The sequence below is a fragment of the Xyrauchen texanus genome, chromosome 49 (genome assembly GCF_025860055.1).
Source record: "Xyrauchen texanus isolate HMW12.3.18 chromosome 49, RBS_HiC_50CHRs, whole genome shotgun sequence".
Classification (NCBI taxonomy): Eukaryota; Metazoa; Chordata; class Actinopteri; order Cypriniformes; family Catostomidae; genus Xyrauchen; species Xyrauchen texanus.
In genome coordinates this window covers 9,706,244-9,723,624 of record NC_068324.1, presented here as the reverse complement: position 1 = coordinate 9,723,624, position 17,381 = coordinate 9,706,244, and the positions used below count along the sequence as shown (strand labels likewise).

At 37.2% G+C, this 17,381-nt stretch overlaps 1 protein-coding gene across 1 annotated transcript in view; it reads right to left on the bottom strand.

Moving 5' to 3' along the window:
• LOC127640415 (spondin-1-like) overlaps positions 1 to 8,975 on the bottom strand; it is an 86,254-nt gene extending 77,279 nt beyond the window's left edge. Inside the window, exons 1-3 of the mRNA XM_052122965.1 lie at positions 8,261 to 8,975; positions 7,450 to 7,556; positions 1,497 to 1,630 (exon numbers count right to left, since the gene is read on the bottom strand). Coding sequence (XP_051978925.1) covers positions 1,497 to 1,630; positions 7,450 to 7,556; positions 8,261 to 8,486 — 467 coding nt within the window. The 5' untranslated portion in view covers positions 8,487 to 8,975. The remainder of the gene's footprint in view (positions 1 to 1,496; positions 1,631 to 7,449; positions 7,557 to 8,260) is intronic.
• Between the last annotated feature and the right edge of the window lie 8,406 nt (positions 8,976 to 17,381).

The following is a 17,381-nucleotide window of genomic DNA, read 5'->3' as shown; positions in this document are numbered from 1 at the left end:
ATACTAAATTATGTTTTTGGAAAATGTAAAAATGCAGAAAGTTTTCTGTGAGGGTTTGGTTTAGGGGTAGGGTTAGGGTTAGGGGATTATTTTATTATATCTTAAAATATTCAAAATTATTGTTCTATAACAAACAAGGTATTTGATTCGTGAAACTTAATGTTTTGAAGACATTTTGGTAGCATTAAAAACAATTCCATTCAAGTTGTATCAACATGCACATTTGCAGTTTTATGCGATCAACCAGTGGCTTCTGTATGCACCGTGGATCAGCTCAAAACAAGCATGCACTGAGATGACTTAAGTGAAAACTATTCATTTATTCATCAGACTTATTCTTTGAACATGTTAGGCTGGCATTCCCCACTGAATTTTGTCCTGACTTCTGAAAAACATCTCAAGTTGACTCTGGCATTGTCGATGGGCACAGTACATGATGACATATATGATGCAGGTTCAAGTGTTGGACTTTGCTGCTTTAGGTAAGATAATATTTATTCTTCATTTTTCATGTTGGCTGCCATGTCGATGATAAAACGAATCATGCATATTCCAGTTATTGAGTATTTATTATAAATGTGATTTGAAGACCTACTGATTGTTGACTTTATAAATATCTGTTTATCTGTTAGCATGTTGTTTTGACATGTGTATTGTACAATAGCTAGTATGACCTGTACTGTCTCTACATATCTCTTGTAGCTGTATTTAATGCACAGCAGAAGAGAGAGTGGCGGTGTAACGTAATGCTTCACTTTCCATAAAAAGTAACTTTTGAATTAACTTAATTACTTTTTAAGGAGTAACACAACATTCTAACGAGTTACTTTTAAAAGTAACATTACCCAACACTGGTTATATAATTAACACCTCATTATCATTAATCATTATCAGTTTCACCCATAGTCTAACCATTTATTTATTTATTTTGTGAGGACAAGTAGGCAGGATGTTACCCTCAGTCACCATTTACTTTCATTGCTTTTTTTTCATACAATGAAAGTGAGAAGTGATTTAGGCTGTCAGTCCCAAACGTTCTGCCAAACATCTCCTTTTGTGTTCGACAGAAGAACAAAAGGCATGCATGTTTGACTTTCGACTTGGTTTAGTTGACCCACACTACTGAACTCTCTAATAAGGAAAACTACCATACTTTTTATTGATGGTCCTACATTCACGTCACCTCCACATATTTCCAAAATAACTATTCTTTTCTCCTTTCAACACTTTGCCAGAAGGTGACTGATAAAACGGGACCAAATGAGACAAGTGCTCAGACTTAGCATTTTATTCTGGACACAAAACTCAGCTTAGAGCCCCAAACTGTACCCTTTTTGTCTTTTCTTTATTTTATTTTCCATTTATTCAAGAACCTATCAATTCAGCACAGCGGATTCTCATCTATCAACCCAAACCTAGGGATTTTCATTTCTGTATAGCTATCCAACACCAGGACAAAGGTCCAATAAAAGAAAAGTGATACAGCAATAACTCACTTGAGAGTGACACAGCCACTGCCAGAAGGTGGCGCTGTCCAGAACACCTGGATCCGTGTACGTCTTCTGGGAATGCTCTCCGTGACAGCTGGGGGACAGTTGGTCATGAACTGAGTGTCACTTTCATCTATAATCTGTGGAACAGTGGACAATGTCACTGGCAGTCAAATAAAGTATAAAATTATACCCCTACAAAGTACAGTTTAAAACAATATTTCATACAGAGACAGACAGCATAGAACAAAATTTCTATAAAACTTCAATTAATTTAATTAATGAAATACTCCAAATATAATCAATTATACAGTATGCAACTATAATTACATTATACACTACCGGTCAAAAGTTTAGTGTCACTTACTCGTTCTTTATTATTATTTTTTTTCCGCATTTAGGGTAATAGTAAATTCATCACAACTATGGAATAATAGAAATGTAAGTATAGGATTTAGGTTGTGAATAAACATAATCCAAAATAAATCAAAACTGTGTTATATTTTAGCATCTTCAAAATAGTCACCCTTTGCCTAGAATTTGTAGACATGTACACTATCTGTGACATTTTCTCAACCAGCTTCTTGAAGTGTCACCCTGGGATATTTTTGAAACATTATTGAAGGAGTTCCCATCTATGCTGGGCACTTATTGGCTGCTTTTATTTATTATTCGGTCCAAGTCATCTATTTCAAGTTTTGTTGATTAGCAATCTTATGTGCAGTGGAGGATTTAGGCATGGGTGACATGGGCGACATGGGCAAAACTGCCCGAGAGAGACCAGAGTGTGCTCTATAGAGACTGAAGACCCTGGACGTTCAGCAAGCCCTCGACAGGTGTACTTAGAGACTGAACAGCAGCCAGAGAAAATAATAGTTTTGAGATTTCAAACTTCAACAAATTAAACTTCAGCATTCGATATGTTTTATATCTGTATGTATAGTGTCTAATAATGCATTGGCAATGTACACTTTAGTTTCTCTTGCCAAAAAAGTTTGATATTAATTGAATCTGCCCATTTGATCCTATTATTAAAAAAAAGACAAAATGCCACAAGATTTTGCCCAAATTGTAATAGCAACATGTCCACTGATTTTATAGCATCTATATATGTATACTTGTATCAAAGATTAATTAATACCTGTAAAAATGTGTCTAATTAACTCTATCCACAAAAAACTAAATAAAGGTACAGTATATTTTTACATTTTAATTTAAATATATGATGACAAAACAATTTCTTGCAAGTTCTTTGAGACAAATTATTAAGTAAATATATTTATGATGATGACGTGATTAATTATTGTTTTTTTTTATTTTAATCGATTCACATGCCTAATTTTGATACTTAAGCCACACTTTAGAGTTTAACATTAGAGACATAATCTATTATTTTATCATTTAAATCCTAACAAACTTGTTGGAAATATTTTGTTATATTTGCTATAACAATAAGGAGCTTAATGTGACAAAAATAACATCCATTTGTATAGTACATTTTTATTCCTCTATGTAAGAAAAAACAGTAAACGTACATTTAAATTGCTTTATGTATCAATTATTACTACGTTCGCAAATCACATCATCCAAGTGATGTAAAAATTCACTGGGGATGGAAAAATACAGTTTCATGTTTTGCGTATTTGAAAAACAAATCACTGCCAAATGTCCATTGGAGAGTAAAATCCATGCGGGTGGTGCATTAAGTTTTCCTCCCTCTTTCTCTCCCTTTCTCCCCTTCTTCTTCCCACTCTTTCATGCACAAACTCAAAGCTGCACACAATATCCTCTGGTTTCTGTCCTTCATTTCAGCAGAGAAAGTAAAATGTGTCCGTTTTGCATCTCAAGCAACCTTGTTGCCCTCTTGTTCGGTCTAAACGAAACAGTGATCCGGAAACTTCTGAACTGATAGGAAAACTGGGCTACACTTTGAAAAGAAATGCTTGAGTTGTAGGAAATTGCAACAGTCTCTCTCCAAGTGTTTATTTTAAAAGAGGCCATGTGGGCCAAGCAACCGGGTGCATGGTTTCCTCTGTAAAAATCCTTCTAAGTGGCTGTCTTAAAACATGCTTTAAGCCAGCTGGAAAATCTGTATGAAACAGAGAGGAGATGAGATGTGATGAGATGTGATGAGATGAGAGGAGAGGAGAGGAGCGGAGCGGAGCGGAAAGGAGAGGAATGTTTGTTATAATTGTGGCTCCGGGCTTGGTTATGTGGCCCCGCTCCTGAGGGACAACAAGCCGTTTTATGTTTACTCTCTTAAAGTCTCTCACGCACACACAGCAACACTGCCGCAGATGTCGTAGCCTAAGTGAATAACCATGTCTCCTCAAGGAATTGAGGATGTATAATCTTCAAGAGGTTTCTTGGAGAGAGACACAGCAAAATGAATGGAGAGATGTCGAGAGTTGCTTGTCAATTCGTGATCGCATAAAAAGTGCAACTGCCTTTTATATGAATTGTCGCAATGACTGATGAATATGAATAATTTTGAAAGGCATGGTATGCAGAAATGGGCAATAAACAACAAAGAATGAGGTTATGCCTGCAAAATAAAATAAAAAACCTTTTGTTCTTTGGTGTTTCTGTGAGAGTTTATAGCTATCCGAGAATTAGTAGACCTTTACAGGAGATCCTAGCAATAATTATTTTTCAGTTTTCATTTTATGAATTCCACTCTAGCATATACAGGGTTCACACACTTTTTGACCAATTCATCTTTTTTCCTTGACTGTTCCAGTTGATCATGACTACTGGATAAGGATTTTCAAAAATTATTTTATAAAGATTGCAATCGAAAAGAGCAATTTCTAGCCACTTAAATATTTTAGTTAAGCGTAACTGGAAACATTTAGATTCACTTTAGAAATTTTCCATAAACTTTTAAGATTTTATTTTTTTTCATTATTTTCATTTTATTCTACAGATACAGGCAGGACAAGGCCAAATGACTGTTATTGATCAAATAACTACACTAACTCCATATAGTTTAAATGAATAATTCCCACAAAATGAAAATTCTGTAATATCTTACTCACTCTCATGTTGTTTCAATCCCTCATTTCCACTATGTAACACAAAAGGAGATGTTAGGAACATTTCAGCCTCATCCACCATTCGCTTTTATTGCATATTTTGTCCATACAATGACCGTGAATGGTGACTCAGCCTAGCATTCTGCTCAACATATCCTTTTGTGCTCCAAGTATAAAATAAAGTTATACAGGTTTGGAAGAATGTTAGGGTGAGTATTTGATATTAGAATTTAAAATCTTCTGTGAACTATCCCTTTAAAAGCTTCACCAAACAAACACGTCCCCCGTAATTTTCGATTAACAAAAATTCCATTACAGATTAAATTGAGCAACCTAATAAATGGGTCAAGCTCCCTGCTAAAGTTGGTCTCAAAAAAAAAGATTCCTTTGTCAGAAATAGTGCCATTATACTACAGCGGACGCCTTTAATGCATCTCTAGGAGACTCATACAAACGACACATTGTTCACTCAAGTATTTTGATGTGTACTGTATGCTATAAACATTTAGGACACAATTAAGAGCCTCTTATTCTGTTTCTTTTCATTTAGAAGTTTCTTGCCTTTTTCTTAAATTCAATTTAAACTGTCAAGCCAAGAGAATCCCCAGTTAAAGACCTTGACAGAGAACGACTTCAGCTAACATCCGCTAGGCAATCTGAGAGCTGAAAAACACAGCGGTAAGGAGTGCCGAGCAGCAGCCACAGTTAATGAGATCTGGTGGGAGAGATGGAGCGCTAACAGCCATCCTGCTTTCAGTCTGGGAAGCACTGTGGCTTGATTTGGAGTGCACTAGATGATAGGTGTCCTGTCTATCAAAGAGGACACGGCTCGGAGATGGCCAGGGTGTTACCAATGAGAACCAGTATATATGAGAACTTTAACTTCACAAAGTCTGCTTAATGAAGTAGAAAAATATCTAATCTTTCATCTATAATCTTTGCAATTTTAAACTGTTTATTATATTATCATTATCAATATACAATCAATGTAAATGTAAGAATCATCTGGTCAGCAATATCTGAAATCCATATATGCAGCTATAATTCTCATTTTATAACAAAGTGATTATAAAGAGAATAGACATAATTTGTATACAGTGAGGTCCAAAAGTCGCAGTCTCCCCATTGGAAATGTATGGGACAAATTTGTGACATTGACAATGTTACTGTAACTCCTTTATAAAAAAGCCTGAAGCAGTCAAGATGCTTTTTGGAAAATCCTCAAATTAAGCTGGTGTAACGGATCTTGACCAACCCACTCCGAGCTGGATTTGAAATGGCATCTCTGGCTTGGGAGGCACGCATGCTAACGAGGAGGCTAAAGCCTCTTGCATCAGTCACTATTGCGCCTCGTGAGGGCAGGGGAGTGAGGTTTACACACACAGCACAGCACGTACTAGCTGGCTAACATTACACTCACCCCCCTAGTGTGGTTTTTGAGGCCAGGGAAGTGAAGTCTACACATACCTCACAGCTATTATTTACACTGCCGTTACACTGAGATAACACGGATGTTATGGCTCAATTAGACAGTTATAAGGGGCCCCCTTGTGGCCTGAGAAGGAAGGGAGAGTGCAACTGCAATGAAAGAGTAGCAAAATCCCCCAACACGTCTACTTATGCAAACTTTGATTATAGTCCCAGTAAGGACAAAATGATAATGCAGCCAAGGACAAATAATGAGAAACAGAAAGATTAGTTCACCTCTGGAATTTTCTTGTCTGAGACGTTTGTTAGCGTTATACGGCTGTCACTAGACAAAAGAACGAATGACTTGGACCAAAAGAGTTGAAAGGTGAAGTAATAATTTCTGTTTCCTGTACAGCTCCTATGCGGTTTTCACATAATAAACAAACGGAGATTGTGCAATGCGCATGCACGGCCAACACAAATTGAACTAATCGCTCTCTGAGACTACTCGTTCTTCTGAGTCACATTAAAGATTCATTCAAAATGAATGAATCGTTCATGAACGACCCATCACTAGTGTGTCTCTTACTTACTGCTTTATCCATTATTAAACAAGTCACTAGTCAGACTTAACTTGGGTTAAAATCTGGTGTTTTAATCCAAATTTAAAGTTAAGTGCCATCAAAATGTATGAGTTAGCTTACCCAAATTTTCAAGTTAAGAGCAATTAGCATGCATAAGTAGTAAAAAATCAAAACCTGACAGTTCCACTTACTTGAATTTTCTTTCAAACTTAAACATTTTTTATGTAATTTGAGTTCTGCTAACATATTCAGGTTTATGGTGCTTGACGGAAATGTGAAAAAACTGTCCATCAGAGTGATATAGATTGTTTTCTAGTGCAACACTTATGGCAAATTATTTGTTTGAAGAGCAGAAATCAGCATGGCCTTTTTGTAGAATGATTTCAGTTGATGTGGTCATGAATATTATGGGAAAAACAGTTTTAACACAACCATTTGTGAAAAAGCTTCATGAACACTCAGTTTACATCAATCATGTGAGTTGTAACACCTTCTCTTGATTGGCCAGCTTCAGGTAGATGCCAAACCGGTCCGAATTTTTTAGACAGTTTTAAAAAAAATATTGGGAGGTCGTGAGGAGCTAATATGCCGCTCGGCTCCACACTTTCCTCTCACGGGATGCGGGCCACGAACACGAGCACCCACGGTTTCCACACGATCTCTCTTAACTGGGGAAAAAATTGCCGGGAAAACGCACAACAGCCGAAAATCGCACCTTGTAGGCTACGCTCGCCTTTAGACTCACCAAGCTAACCCCACATGTGTTTTAAACTCACTTTAATGCTCTCTACAACATCTAAATAAAGGCATGCAGACATGGTGAAAACTTGTCATATACTGCCAATCATATTTGCAGAGACTACAATTAGACTGTCTTCTTAGACTGCTACAGTTCAGGGCAAGTTATACAGGGTCACTGCCAACCATCACCTTGAATGTGCCAGCATAATCGTCAGGAGTGACGCCCTCCCTGCCTTCCTTCAGAGCGATGAGGGTGAAGCCACGAAAGTAAGATGGGCTGGAAGCATACAAACTCACTGTGAGAGAGAGAAAATGAGAGAGAACCAAATATAGGTCAGAGGTAGCAGAAACAAGCTTAACAGTAGGTCAGATCTCAACTGTGTGCCAGGGCAAGTCGCAAACTGCTCTTGCATTTGGCATGCAAGTTTGCATGTAAGTGTGTGTGGGTTGTGTGAGTGCTTTTACACAGATTAGTGAATACATATGCATGTACAAACACGCTGGGAATAAAAGCATGTAAAACCCTCATAAAAAGGCATCTGCTGCCTAATGAGGGCCACTTACATGGAGCCAAATGTCTCTTAATATTAGGTTATGAAGGATTTGAATACTAAAATGAAGTGGGCCATGTTCAAAATTATTCTGAGAGGAAAAGTATTGTGTAAACATCCAAATGCCTGTTAGGGCAACATATCAGGTTTTCGTGCTGCAAGATACCAGTAACAAAGCTGAGTAGCAATTTATTTCTCCAATATGTCTTGTTTGCACAATAAATAAATAAATAATAATTATTGGCATATAAAACACTTTTCTGGCGTTTTTAAACACCTATTTCAATCTCCAAGGTTTACCTGAATAAAGATATGTAGCCTTTCGGTTCCATCTTCACGCGCCAATGTTTACAAACTCCACATGAACTGTTTTAACATCCAGCAGTAAATTAATTTCAAGCAAGCCTCTCAATAATATACAGCAAGCATTTTTGACATTTCTAACTAACCTCTGTAAGTGCTCCCGGGTTGGTAAGTTTCCGGGTCTCCTTCAACTCTGAGGCGAAACTCGTTTTGTCCGTCTCTCCGCGCGCCCCGCGTTTGCGTCCGTAAGATCCGACAGAAACCATCAGATCTCGCCCGTCTCTCTCCAGTCTCTCCTCTGAACGCATCCGTATGGATGAGAACCACGTTTAAGAAAATAAACATTATAGCCAGCGCGTCTTTATCCATCATTCTTGCCTGATCACCTTGCAGTCCACACACAAGTTTAAAGTCTCAGTACCAGCAAGTATAAACAGTCAATGAACTGAAAAAGACGCGTCAAAACAAACAGAATATCCGCTGCGTACTTAATCGAGAGAACTTGTCTATTTCGGGGTCCATTCACGGAATAAAAGCGTGCCCATTACAACTAAGCAGATATGCTATGAGGAGATTGCGGACGGCTGATATTTCCGTGACCGCGCAGCGCGAGAATGATTGAAGGCGAGCGCGGAGCGCAGAAGACTCAGATGTTGACTTTACTCACACTGTGAAATACCTATGCTGTCTCCTTGAAAACCGAGCTCAGACCCATAGAGAATTCAGCCTCAGCCGGCAGACTTTAAACAAAAATTAGACACAGAAACATGCCAGCGGCTGACATTCTTAGTGAAAAGCGTAGAGGAGAAAGCTCGCCAATGTTTGAACAGCCGTTAGCTGCAGCGCAGGAAAGAATCACAGGGGGTTGCTCACCAGAACGGAGACATACAGGATGATTTTGGGAACTCCGCCTGTTATGTTTGTTTATGAAAGGAAATTATTGCAGGGCATGTAGTAGCCTATACTTATTTTTAAAACATGGTAAGAATTAAATGCATGTTTATTTTTGGTCCACCACCTTTTTTAAAAACGCAATTGAATTATTTAATTACATAACAATTGAACAATAATTAATACAACAATTCAAATGAATAATTCTGACCTTAAATCTTTGATAACAATAAATAGCAACAGATCTTGATACTAATTGCAACAAAATTATGTATTATTATCAGCATCAATCAACAGTTTGACTATATTCTTCAAAAAAAGAAGAAAAAAAGAACCATATTTATTTATAATTGGCGACCATAATCAACAAATATGTTTATTCCTCTATGTTAAAAAAGAGCCTCTGCATACTTTACATCTCTGTCTGATTAGAAGGAAGTTAGAGATCCACCAGTAGGTGACATTAATGCTTCCTGACTTATTGCGTTAATGTCTATTGAAAATGTTCCAAAAATATTTCATGAGAATGGTTTCCCAAATTTTGTACTATTCAATGCAGGCATGGCAAATTATTACAGGGGTCTCATATCAGGGAAATAACACTAATGCTGGTTATTGTAACACATTATTATGCTAAAAAGAGATGGCTGAAAGGAATAGTTCACTCCAAAATGAAAATTCTGGAATCATTTACTCACCCCCATGCCTTTCAAAATCCATATTACTGACTTTCTTCAGTGTAGCACAAAATAAGTTATGTATAGCAGAATGTCCAAGCTTTTCAATAAAATAAAAGTGAATGGTGAGTTCAGCTGCTAAAGGCATTTTCACTGAATAATTACTTTAATTTTAGTCTGCTTCTCTCATAAAGCTATTTTATGTCTTCAGAAGACATGGAAAATACTGTGTGGGTGGTATGGACAACTTTTCGGATGCCTTTATGAAACATTTTAGACATTTTTTTTAAAAGTAATACTTCACCCAAAAATGAAAAATCTCTCATCATTTACTCACCTTTAGGCCATTCCAGATGTGTATGACATTCTTCTGCAGAGCACAAATGAAGATTTTTAGAAGACTATCTCAGCTCTGTAGGTCCATTCAATGAATTCAGTGAATGGTGGCCAGAGCTCTGAAGCTCAGAAAAGCACATAAAGGCAGTTTAAATGTAATCCATATGACTCCAGTGGTTAAATCCATGTCTTCAGAAGCTAAACGATAGGTGTAGATGAGAAACAGATCAATATTTAAGTCCTTTTTACTATAAATCTCCACCTTTGACCAGCGATATGCAAAAAACAAAAAAAAAAAAAAACAGAAGAAGAATGTGGAAGTGAAAGTGGAGATTTATGGTAAAAAAGGACTGTCTGCTTTCATAGTATTTAAAAGATTCTTCAAAATGTCATCTTTTTTGTTCCATAAAAGAAATAAAATCACAGGATTGGAACAACATCAGGTGTTTTCATGTTGGGGTAATGTATCCCGTTTTTTTTATTATCACAATTTATTGAAACAAATTACCCCCTTTGCAACAATTCTGTCCTATATTCTTATACATATTATGTTTAATATGCAAATAATCTGCTCCCTCTGATTCAGACACAAATCTTTGCATAGTAATAAAACAGCAGGCTTCACCAAAAGGCCATGCCCTGTTGGAAACTAGCCTCTTACTAACAACAACCAATACCTTCAAGTTACATTACAAAAAAAATCTGCCAATAAATGCCTATGGGACAACCTTCCAGGCTGAGTTGTTAGTTTGGCACCTCACACGTTCCCTTAACTTGTGTGTGATCTTGTCACCTAATGTACTGATCTGCCCGTCGGGTTACTTTTGGGGGTGACAACACAAGGGGCTGGTGTGAAATATGGCAGAAGGTTTTTTCGGCTGTATTGCCCCAGTAGCTTTGAGGCTTACGTGTGAGATGCACTGGCAGTATTTGAGCTCTTCAGTTCAGTTTATCTTTAGCAGTGGTTTTTTAACTCTGGAGAAAAGGAAAAAAGTTTAAAAGAGGTATTTCATACTGGGAACGGCAGGCGGATTGTAAGATGTTTTACAGGAGGCTTCTGTTTCGTCCAGATTTTGCCCACATAATCCAACTCCAAGTTAAGTTTAGAAGTATATATTTAAGAGCCAGTTAAATATAGAGAAAGTAGGGAAACACTTCAGCTTAAACCAGACAAATCATAGACTTCGTCTGTGGCATGACCAGTGTGTTATTGTTGGCAATAACATTTAAACATGCGAGTCATCTTAAAGGTATAGTTCTCCCAAAATGAAAATTCCGTTATTATTTACTCATCCTCATGTTGTTCCAAACCTGTGTGCTATTATTCTTTCTGTGGAATACAAAAATTGAAAATTTTGAAGAAATGTTACGTAGCTCTTGCCATGCAGTGACAATTCATAGTGACCTTATCTGTCAAGCTTCCCAAAGGACGAAAAACACCATAAAAACACCCTAAAAGTAGACTACATGACTCATGCACAAGTTGAAGTCATACAATAGGTTTAATTGTGGAACATGCAAACCATGACTGCTTTGCAATACTCTGTTAGTACAGTCAATGGCAGGCACATGCGCTGGCGTTGCGCACAGATTAGGACTGTCCACGTGTCGAGACAATCTGGGCCTAGTCCTCGTTAACTGTGCTGATGACAAAATTTACATCATGCATAAAGTGTGCAGAGAGATTGCCATACGGACTACCAAAGTATACTTTAGTGAGAGCTTTGGGGGAGGGGAAGATTATCAATGAATAATGACTTACATTTCAACCTGTTCCTTAAACAAAGCTGCTATATGGCTTCAAAAAAACTTGAAATATAGTGCACAAATCAATTTAATGGTGCTTTAATACTCTTTTAAGTCTTTTTTTGGAGCTTGTCAAATTCTGCTCTTGTGTTTCAAAGAAACATCAGTGACTGACATGAGGGTGAGTAAATAATGACATAATTTTAATTTGAGGGTGAACTATTCCTTTAAGTGGCTATTGCAAAGTAAAACTGCTTTATTTCCAGATGTCATTGTGGTAACAACTTGAGTCAAAACTAAAGGTGAGGTAAGCCAGATGGCAATTTTATATCTCATGGAGACTGCTTTTACCACTTAAGTAAATGTTAGCCAAAAAGCTAGCATTTAACTGCTGGCAAAAGTTTCATGTCTTGAGTCCCGACACCCTGTGAGGTCATAGAGTACATCAGCAACCTTCAGATGATTTCTGTTTATTCCAAGCAAGACATCACAGTGAATTCCAAAACTGCAATACCGACAGAAAATATAGATTGAGACTTTTCTGCCACATGCAGCACTGAGAAACGCTTTTCAAAAGCTCAGGTGTGAAATACCTCTCATGTATATGTTAAACACACACTGTGTCAGCACTCTAAAAGGCAGCTGGGGCAGGAGTGGACCTGCAGAACTAAAGTCACGCACTTCTTTCAAGTGAAAGTATTTTACTCGATCCTCAGCATTATGAATAACACATCATAAGGCTGTGGTGCATGTTTTCCTCTTGAAGCTGCCTCTGTGATCTCAAATAATGCAGACCTAGGGGAGCTAGCTGTCTATGACTGACATCTGTCTAAAATAGTGCTGACTCATCTTGTGATTCAGAATTTTGCTTGTTTATTTTACAAGTAACGTAGAAGTTAGCTTTTCAAATTGGTTGGCAACATTGGGTCAGGGTGTGGTTGGTTAGCATGGGCAGTTAGCCCCAAATGGCAGATGCCGTAACCAGGGGCAGACTGGGACTAAAAAGTGGCCCTGGACTTTCTGGCCCAGAGCGGCCCACCAAACCAAACCACACCGGCTCATTGATTACATTTTCCAGCTCAATTTCAAATTTTGGTGTTGAAAAAAAAAAGAAGAAATTTCTGCTGACTTCTAGTCGTGACAACAGGCCCCACAATGCAAAGAAATGTCATAACTTTAAAAAATATAAAAGCACTGTAAATGTGATGAGTGGATTTTTTAGAGAAAGCACTAAAAGTGCACTTTATAGCTCAGACAAAATAAAAAATATTTCCTAACATACAGATGTTAGGTTAAAATGTACATGAAAGTACAAGGGAAAGTGTGTATTTTAGGTGCTGTGACAGCATTTCTTCAACGTTTTTAAAGATCTTAATCACCTTTCAACTATTTTCCAGAGGAGCAAATTGACTATTGTCTTAGTTAATATGAGGTTGTGGAAACAACAAGTATAATAATGATCATTTATATTTTATACACTGCTATTCAAAAGTTTAGGGTCACTTACTCATTATTTTTTTCTTTTCTTGACATTTTAGAATAATAGTAAAGTCATCACAACTGTGGAATAATAGAAATGGAAATATAGGAATTGTGTTTTGACCACCACAAAATCCAAAGTAAATCAAAACTGTCTTATATTTTAGCATCTTCAAAGTAGTCACACTTTGCCTAGATTTTGCAGAGATGTACTGTAAAGGGAATATAAGGGAAAGGAGGAGATAAGAACCAGCTTGACAATATAAATAATAGTCTAATGAGAAACTTAAACAAACACACGAACACACACATGAAGGTCAGCTGACTGTAAACGATCTCTCTCTCTCACTCTCTCTCTCTCTCTCTCTCTCTCTACGCACCACCTTCAGCAGTCGGCCTTTATCCCTCTCGGAGGCTTAATTAGCCTGATAAGGGGCCGGGTGTGTATAATCACGCCCCGGCCCCGCCCTCCGCCCTCCGCCCTGTCACATGTACACTTAACATTTTCTCAACCAAATTTTTGAGGTGTCACTCTGTGATGCTTTTTAAACATTACTGAAGAAGTTCCCATCTATATGTTGGGCACTTATTGGCTGCTTTTCTTGATTATTTGGTCCGAGTCATCAATTAAAAAAAAATAATAATATTATTTCAATTTTAGTTTTTATAATGAAATAAATGAATATGTTGGCACAATTATATTTTTGTCTACAAAACTAATTTCAAACATTTAAGCATACACCTTCAGATCAAAAGGTTTTTAAGATCATGAGAAACCTTTCAGGCAACCTTTGAACGGTAGTGTATGTATATACTGTATATCTATACAAGATCATAAAATGTTAGATGAAGATGAATAGTTAGATGAAGAAATTGTCACACAGCAGAAAATTATCCAGTGCTCCACCGGGAAAACGTCCGGTGCTCCCGACAGCCTGTCTGCCCCTGGCTGTATCTACACCATTCTGAAAGAAAAAAGGCTGTTTCTGTGCAAGCCCAGACTGCTCTCACTGTGAATTCGGTAACAGTAGGTCAAAAGTTTTGCCACTGAAATCGGTATGTGTGTAACAGGAGCCAGCTGGTATGTGATAGCTGTGCAGTATGTGTAAACCTCACTCCCCTGGTCTCAAGAGGTGCACCAGCAACTGATGCAAAAGGCTGTAACCATCTTCCATCAGACATCTTTGCATAATTAAAATGTGTTTACCTTTTTCTGTGGTGATATTAAAGGAGTAGTTCACCCCAAAAATGAAAATTCTCTCAATTACTTACTCTCATGCATCCCAGATGTGCATGACATTCTTTCTTCTGCAGAACACATATGAAGATATTTAGAAGAATACCTCAACTCTGTAGGTTTATTAATGCAAGTGAATGGTGACCAAATCTTTGGAGCTCCAAAAAGCACATACATGCAGCATAAAAGTAATCCTTAAGACCCCAGTGATATAATCTATGTTGTTTGAAGTTATCCAATCAATTTTGGGTGAGACTAAATCAAACTACAACTCCTTTTTCACTATAAAGCTTGACATCAGTAGTCTCCTTGGTGATAATTATTTCAAGCTCGACTTCACATGCTCTGCGCATGCTTCAAACACTAGGAAGTACTGTATGATCAAGCTTGAAATCATGACTGCAATGGCAAGTTGTACAGTGAAAAAGGAGTTTAATTTTGGTCTGTTCTTACCAAAAACTGTTTAGATCGCTTAAGAAGGCATGGATTAAAACACCGGAGTCACATGGATTACTTTAATTCTGCCTTTATGTACTTTTTTGAGATCCAAAGTTTTAGTCACCACTCACTTGCATTCACTTCATTCACTCACTCAGTACAGAGCTGAGATGTTCTTCCAAAAATCTTCATTTGTGTTCAACAGAAGAAAGAATGTCACACACATCTGGGATGGCCTGAGGATGAATAAATGATGAGAGAATTACAATTCTGGGCTGAACTATACCTTTAAATAGTGCCACAGGAAAAGGTAAACACATTTGAATTGATGTGAAGATGTCTGTTTCATTGTTTCTCTTCATTATTGTCAATAACTCTGCAGAATGGGGTCGATGTCAAGGAATCAGAACTATCGATAGTAACATGCTCACATACAGTAGCTCTGTCCAGGTATTTTAGACCTCCTTGCAAGTATTTTTTAGTCAACATGAAATTTTGTTCACAACCCATTTTAGTTCCATTTTTCTTAATATGACATATTTCAGAGTGAAACGAGATATTCAATGATGAAGGGTATAACTTAACTTTATCCATCAGGAATGGATTTGTTGGTGAAAATTGAGTGATACACTACATACCAGAATGGAAGCTGGATTTTAGAGGCGAGGGGTTGAAAAATATGGTGGATTGGTGATGTCCCTAACTCATGCCATCGGCTGAGCCAATGCTGCAAAGCTGGTCAGGATACTCAAAAAACCTTTTTTGTAGAAATCATCCTCCTTACCAACACTTGTCTCTGCATACTCACCTGGTTTAGGAGAAAGGGTTTTAACTTATGAATTAAAAAATACACTAAGTTTAATATAAATACTAAATATACTACGCAATGTCCGTAAGATTGGAGCACATTCTGGATTTTATTGGCCTTGTTTTCGTTCATAGATCTGAGTTTGAATTTGCTCTTTCTTCTTTAATATCAGAAGTGTTCAATGCTGCCACTAGCAGTGGTTATATCTAGAGAGCTTTGTGCTTGGCACCAAAGTGGAAAGGGCCATTATATAGGCAAGTGCAGTGGGCTCTTGTCTGAAAGTGATAAATGTTCAAATAACTGCAAGCTAATGTACTGTGCTGGGAACTTTTTCTTTCATAGCGTTCTAATTGACTAAGGGGCAAGTGATGCAAAGAAAGTCCATATGCCTATTTCCCCTGAAATGCCCTCCATTCCCATGCCTTCTCTCAGTAATTAGAAGGCTTAGCTGTGAAGAACAACCATGAGGTCTGTGTTTTCTCTAACAGTACCTCGTTCGCACATAATATAAGTGATAGTATTAAATGTTCATTTTAGCTGATTTACGGGGTGTTTGGCTCTGTCTGTCTCGAAAATAAAAGCCTGGTATTATCCCGTTGATAAAGCCTTAGTCTGGGATGTGGCACATATATAGCTCTGACAACTGGAAGACATTTGAACACTGATTATTGGTGCAGTTTTGTGAACTTGGAGACTATCCATTTTTTTAAATAAATGAAAAGGGGAGTTTTGCTTCTTCAATTGTAATGACTCATTCTCCTTGACCTTTTTAAAATCTTTCCAAAAAGAGAAACAATGAAACAGCTTGTTCCTAAGTGGTGTCTATCATTTAATATTATTCTCTGCATTCAGATCAAAATCTTGAATCTTTGTGCCTAAAATCTCCTTTTGTGTTCCACTGAAGGAAAAAAGTCATACAGGTTTGGAAAAACATGTGGATGAGTTAATCAGGACAGACTTTTGATATTTAAGAGAACTGTCCCTTTAACTGTAAATCATGGATGTATGAGAATAGCTTTTGGGAAAATGAGTGGAATGTGTGTCAAAAAATAACAACAATATTTCCTTTTCCAGTGCATCAGATAGCCTTGAAGCCAGTCACATAAATGCAATACAAGTATGCATCCATGCATGGAATAACTGTGCGATGACAGATAGGGTCAATGTCTGTGGTTCCCTCATCTGAATCATCATTTCAGACAGTCAACAGCATGTACCGAGGTCAAGCCATGACAAAATATATGTGGTTTGACAATGATAAATTCATCTGTTGAAAAAATACTTATTATGTTACTTTGCATTTAATTAATACTTTCTTTAGGTTTATCATGAATGGATGGTGCCTTCATTGTCTTTAAAATTAATTTCTCATTTTGTCTTCTAAAGTGTGTCTCTAGTGAGAAGATCAGTGTACACTTAGTAGAATGTTTTGAGAAATTAATGTGGTTTTTAAATGATAAGTAGCTTAAAACTACAAGCGTCCATGCACTCAGATAGACAGTTTTAATTTATACTCAAAGACCAAAAGTTCTTACGAAACACCAACAGGGTGTGAGGATACTACCGCAACAAGTCAGTAAAAGTTGAACACCACATTTCCTTTCCAATGTTATTTTTTGTTATTCGCAAAAGTGTTTTTATGGTGCTGATAAAAC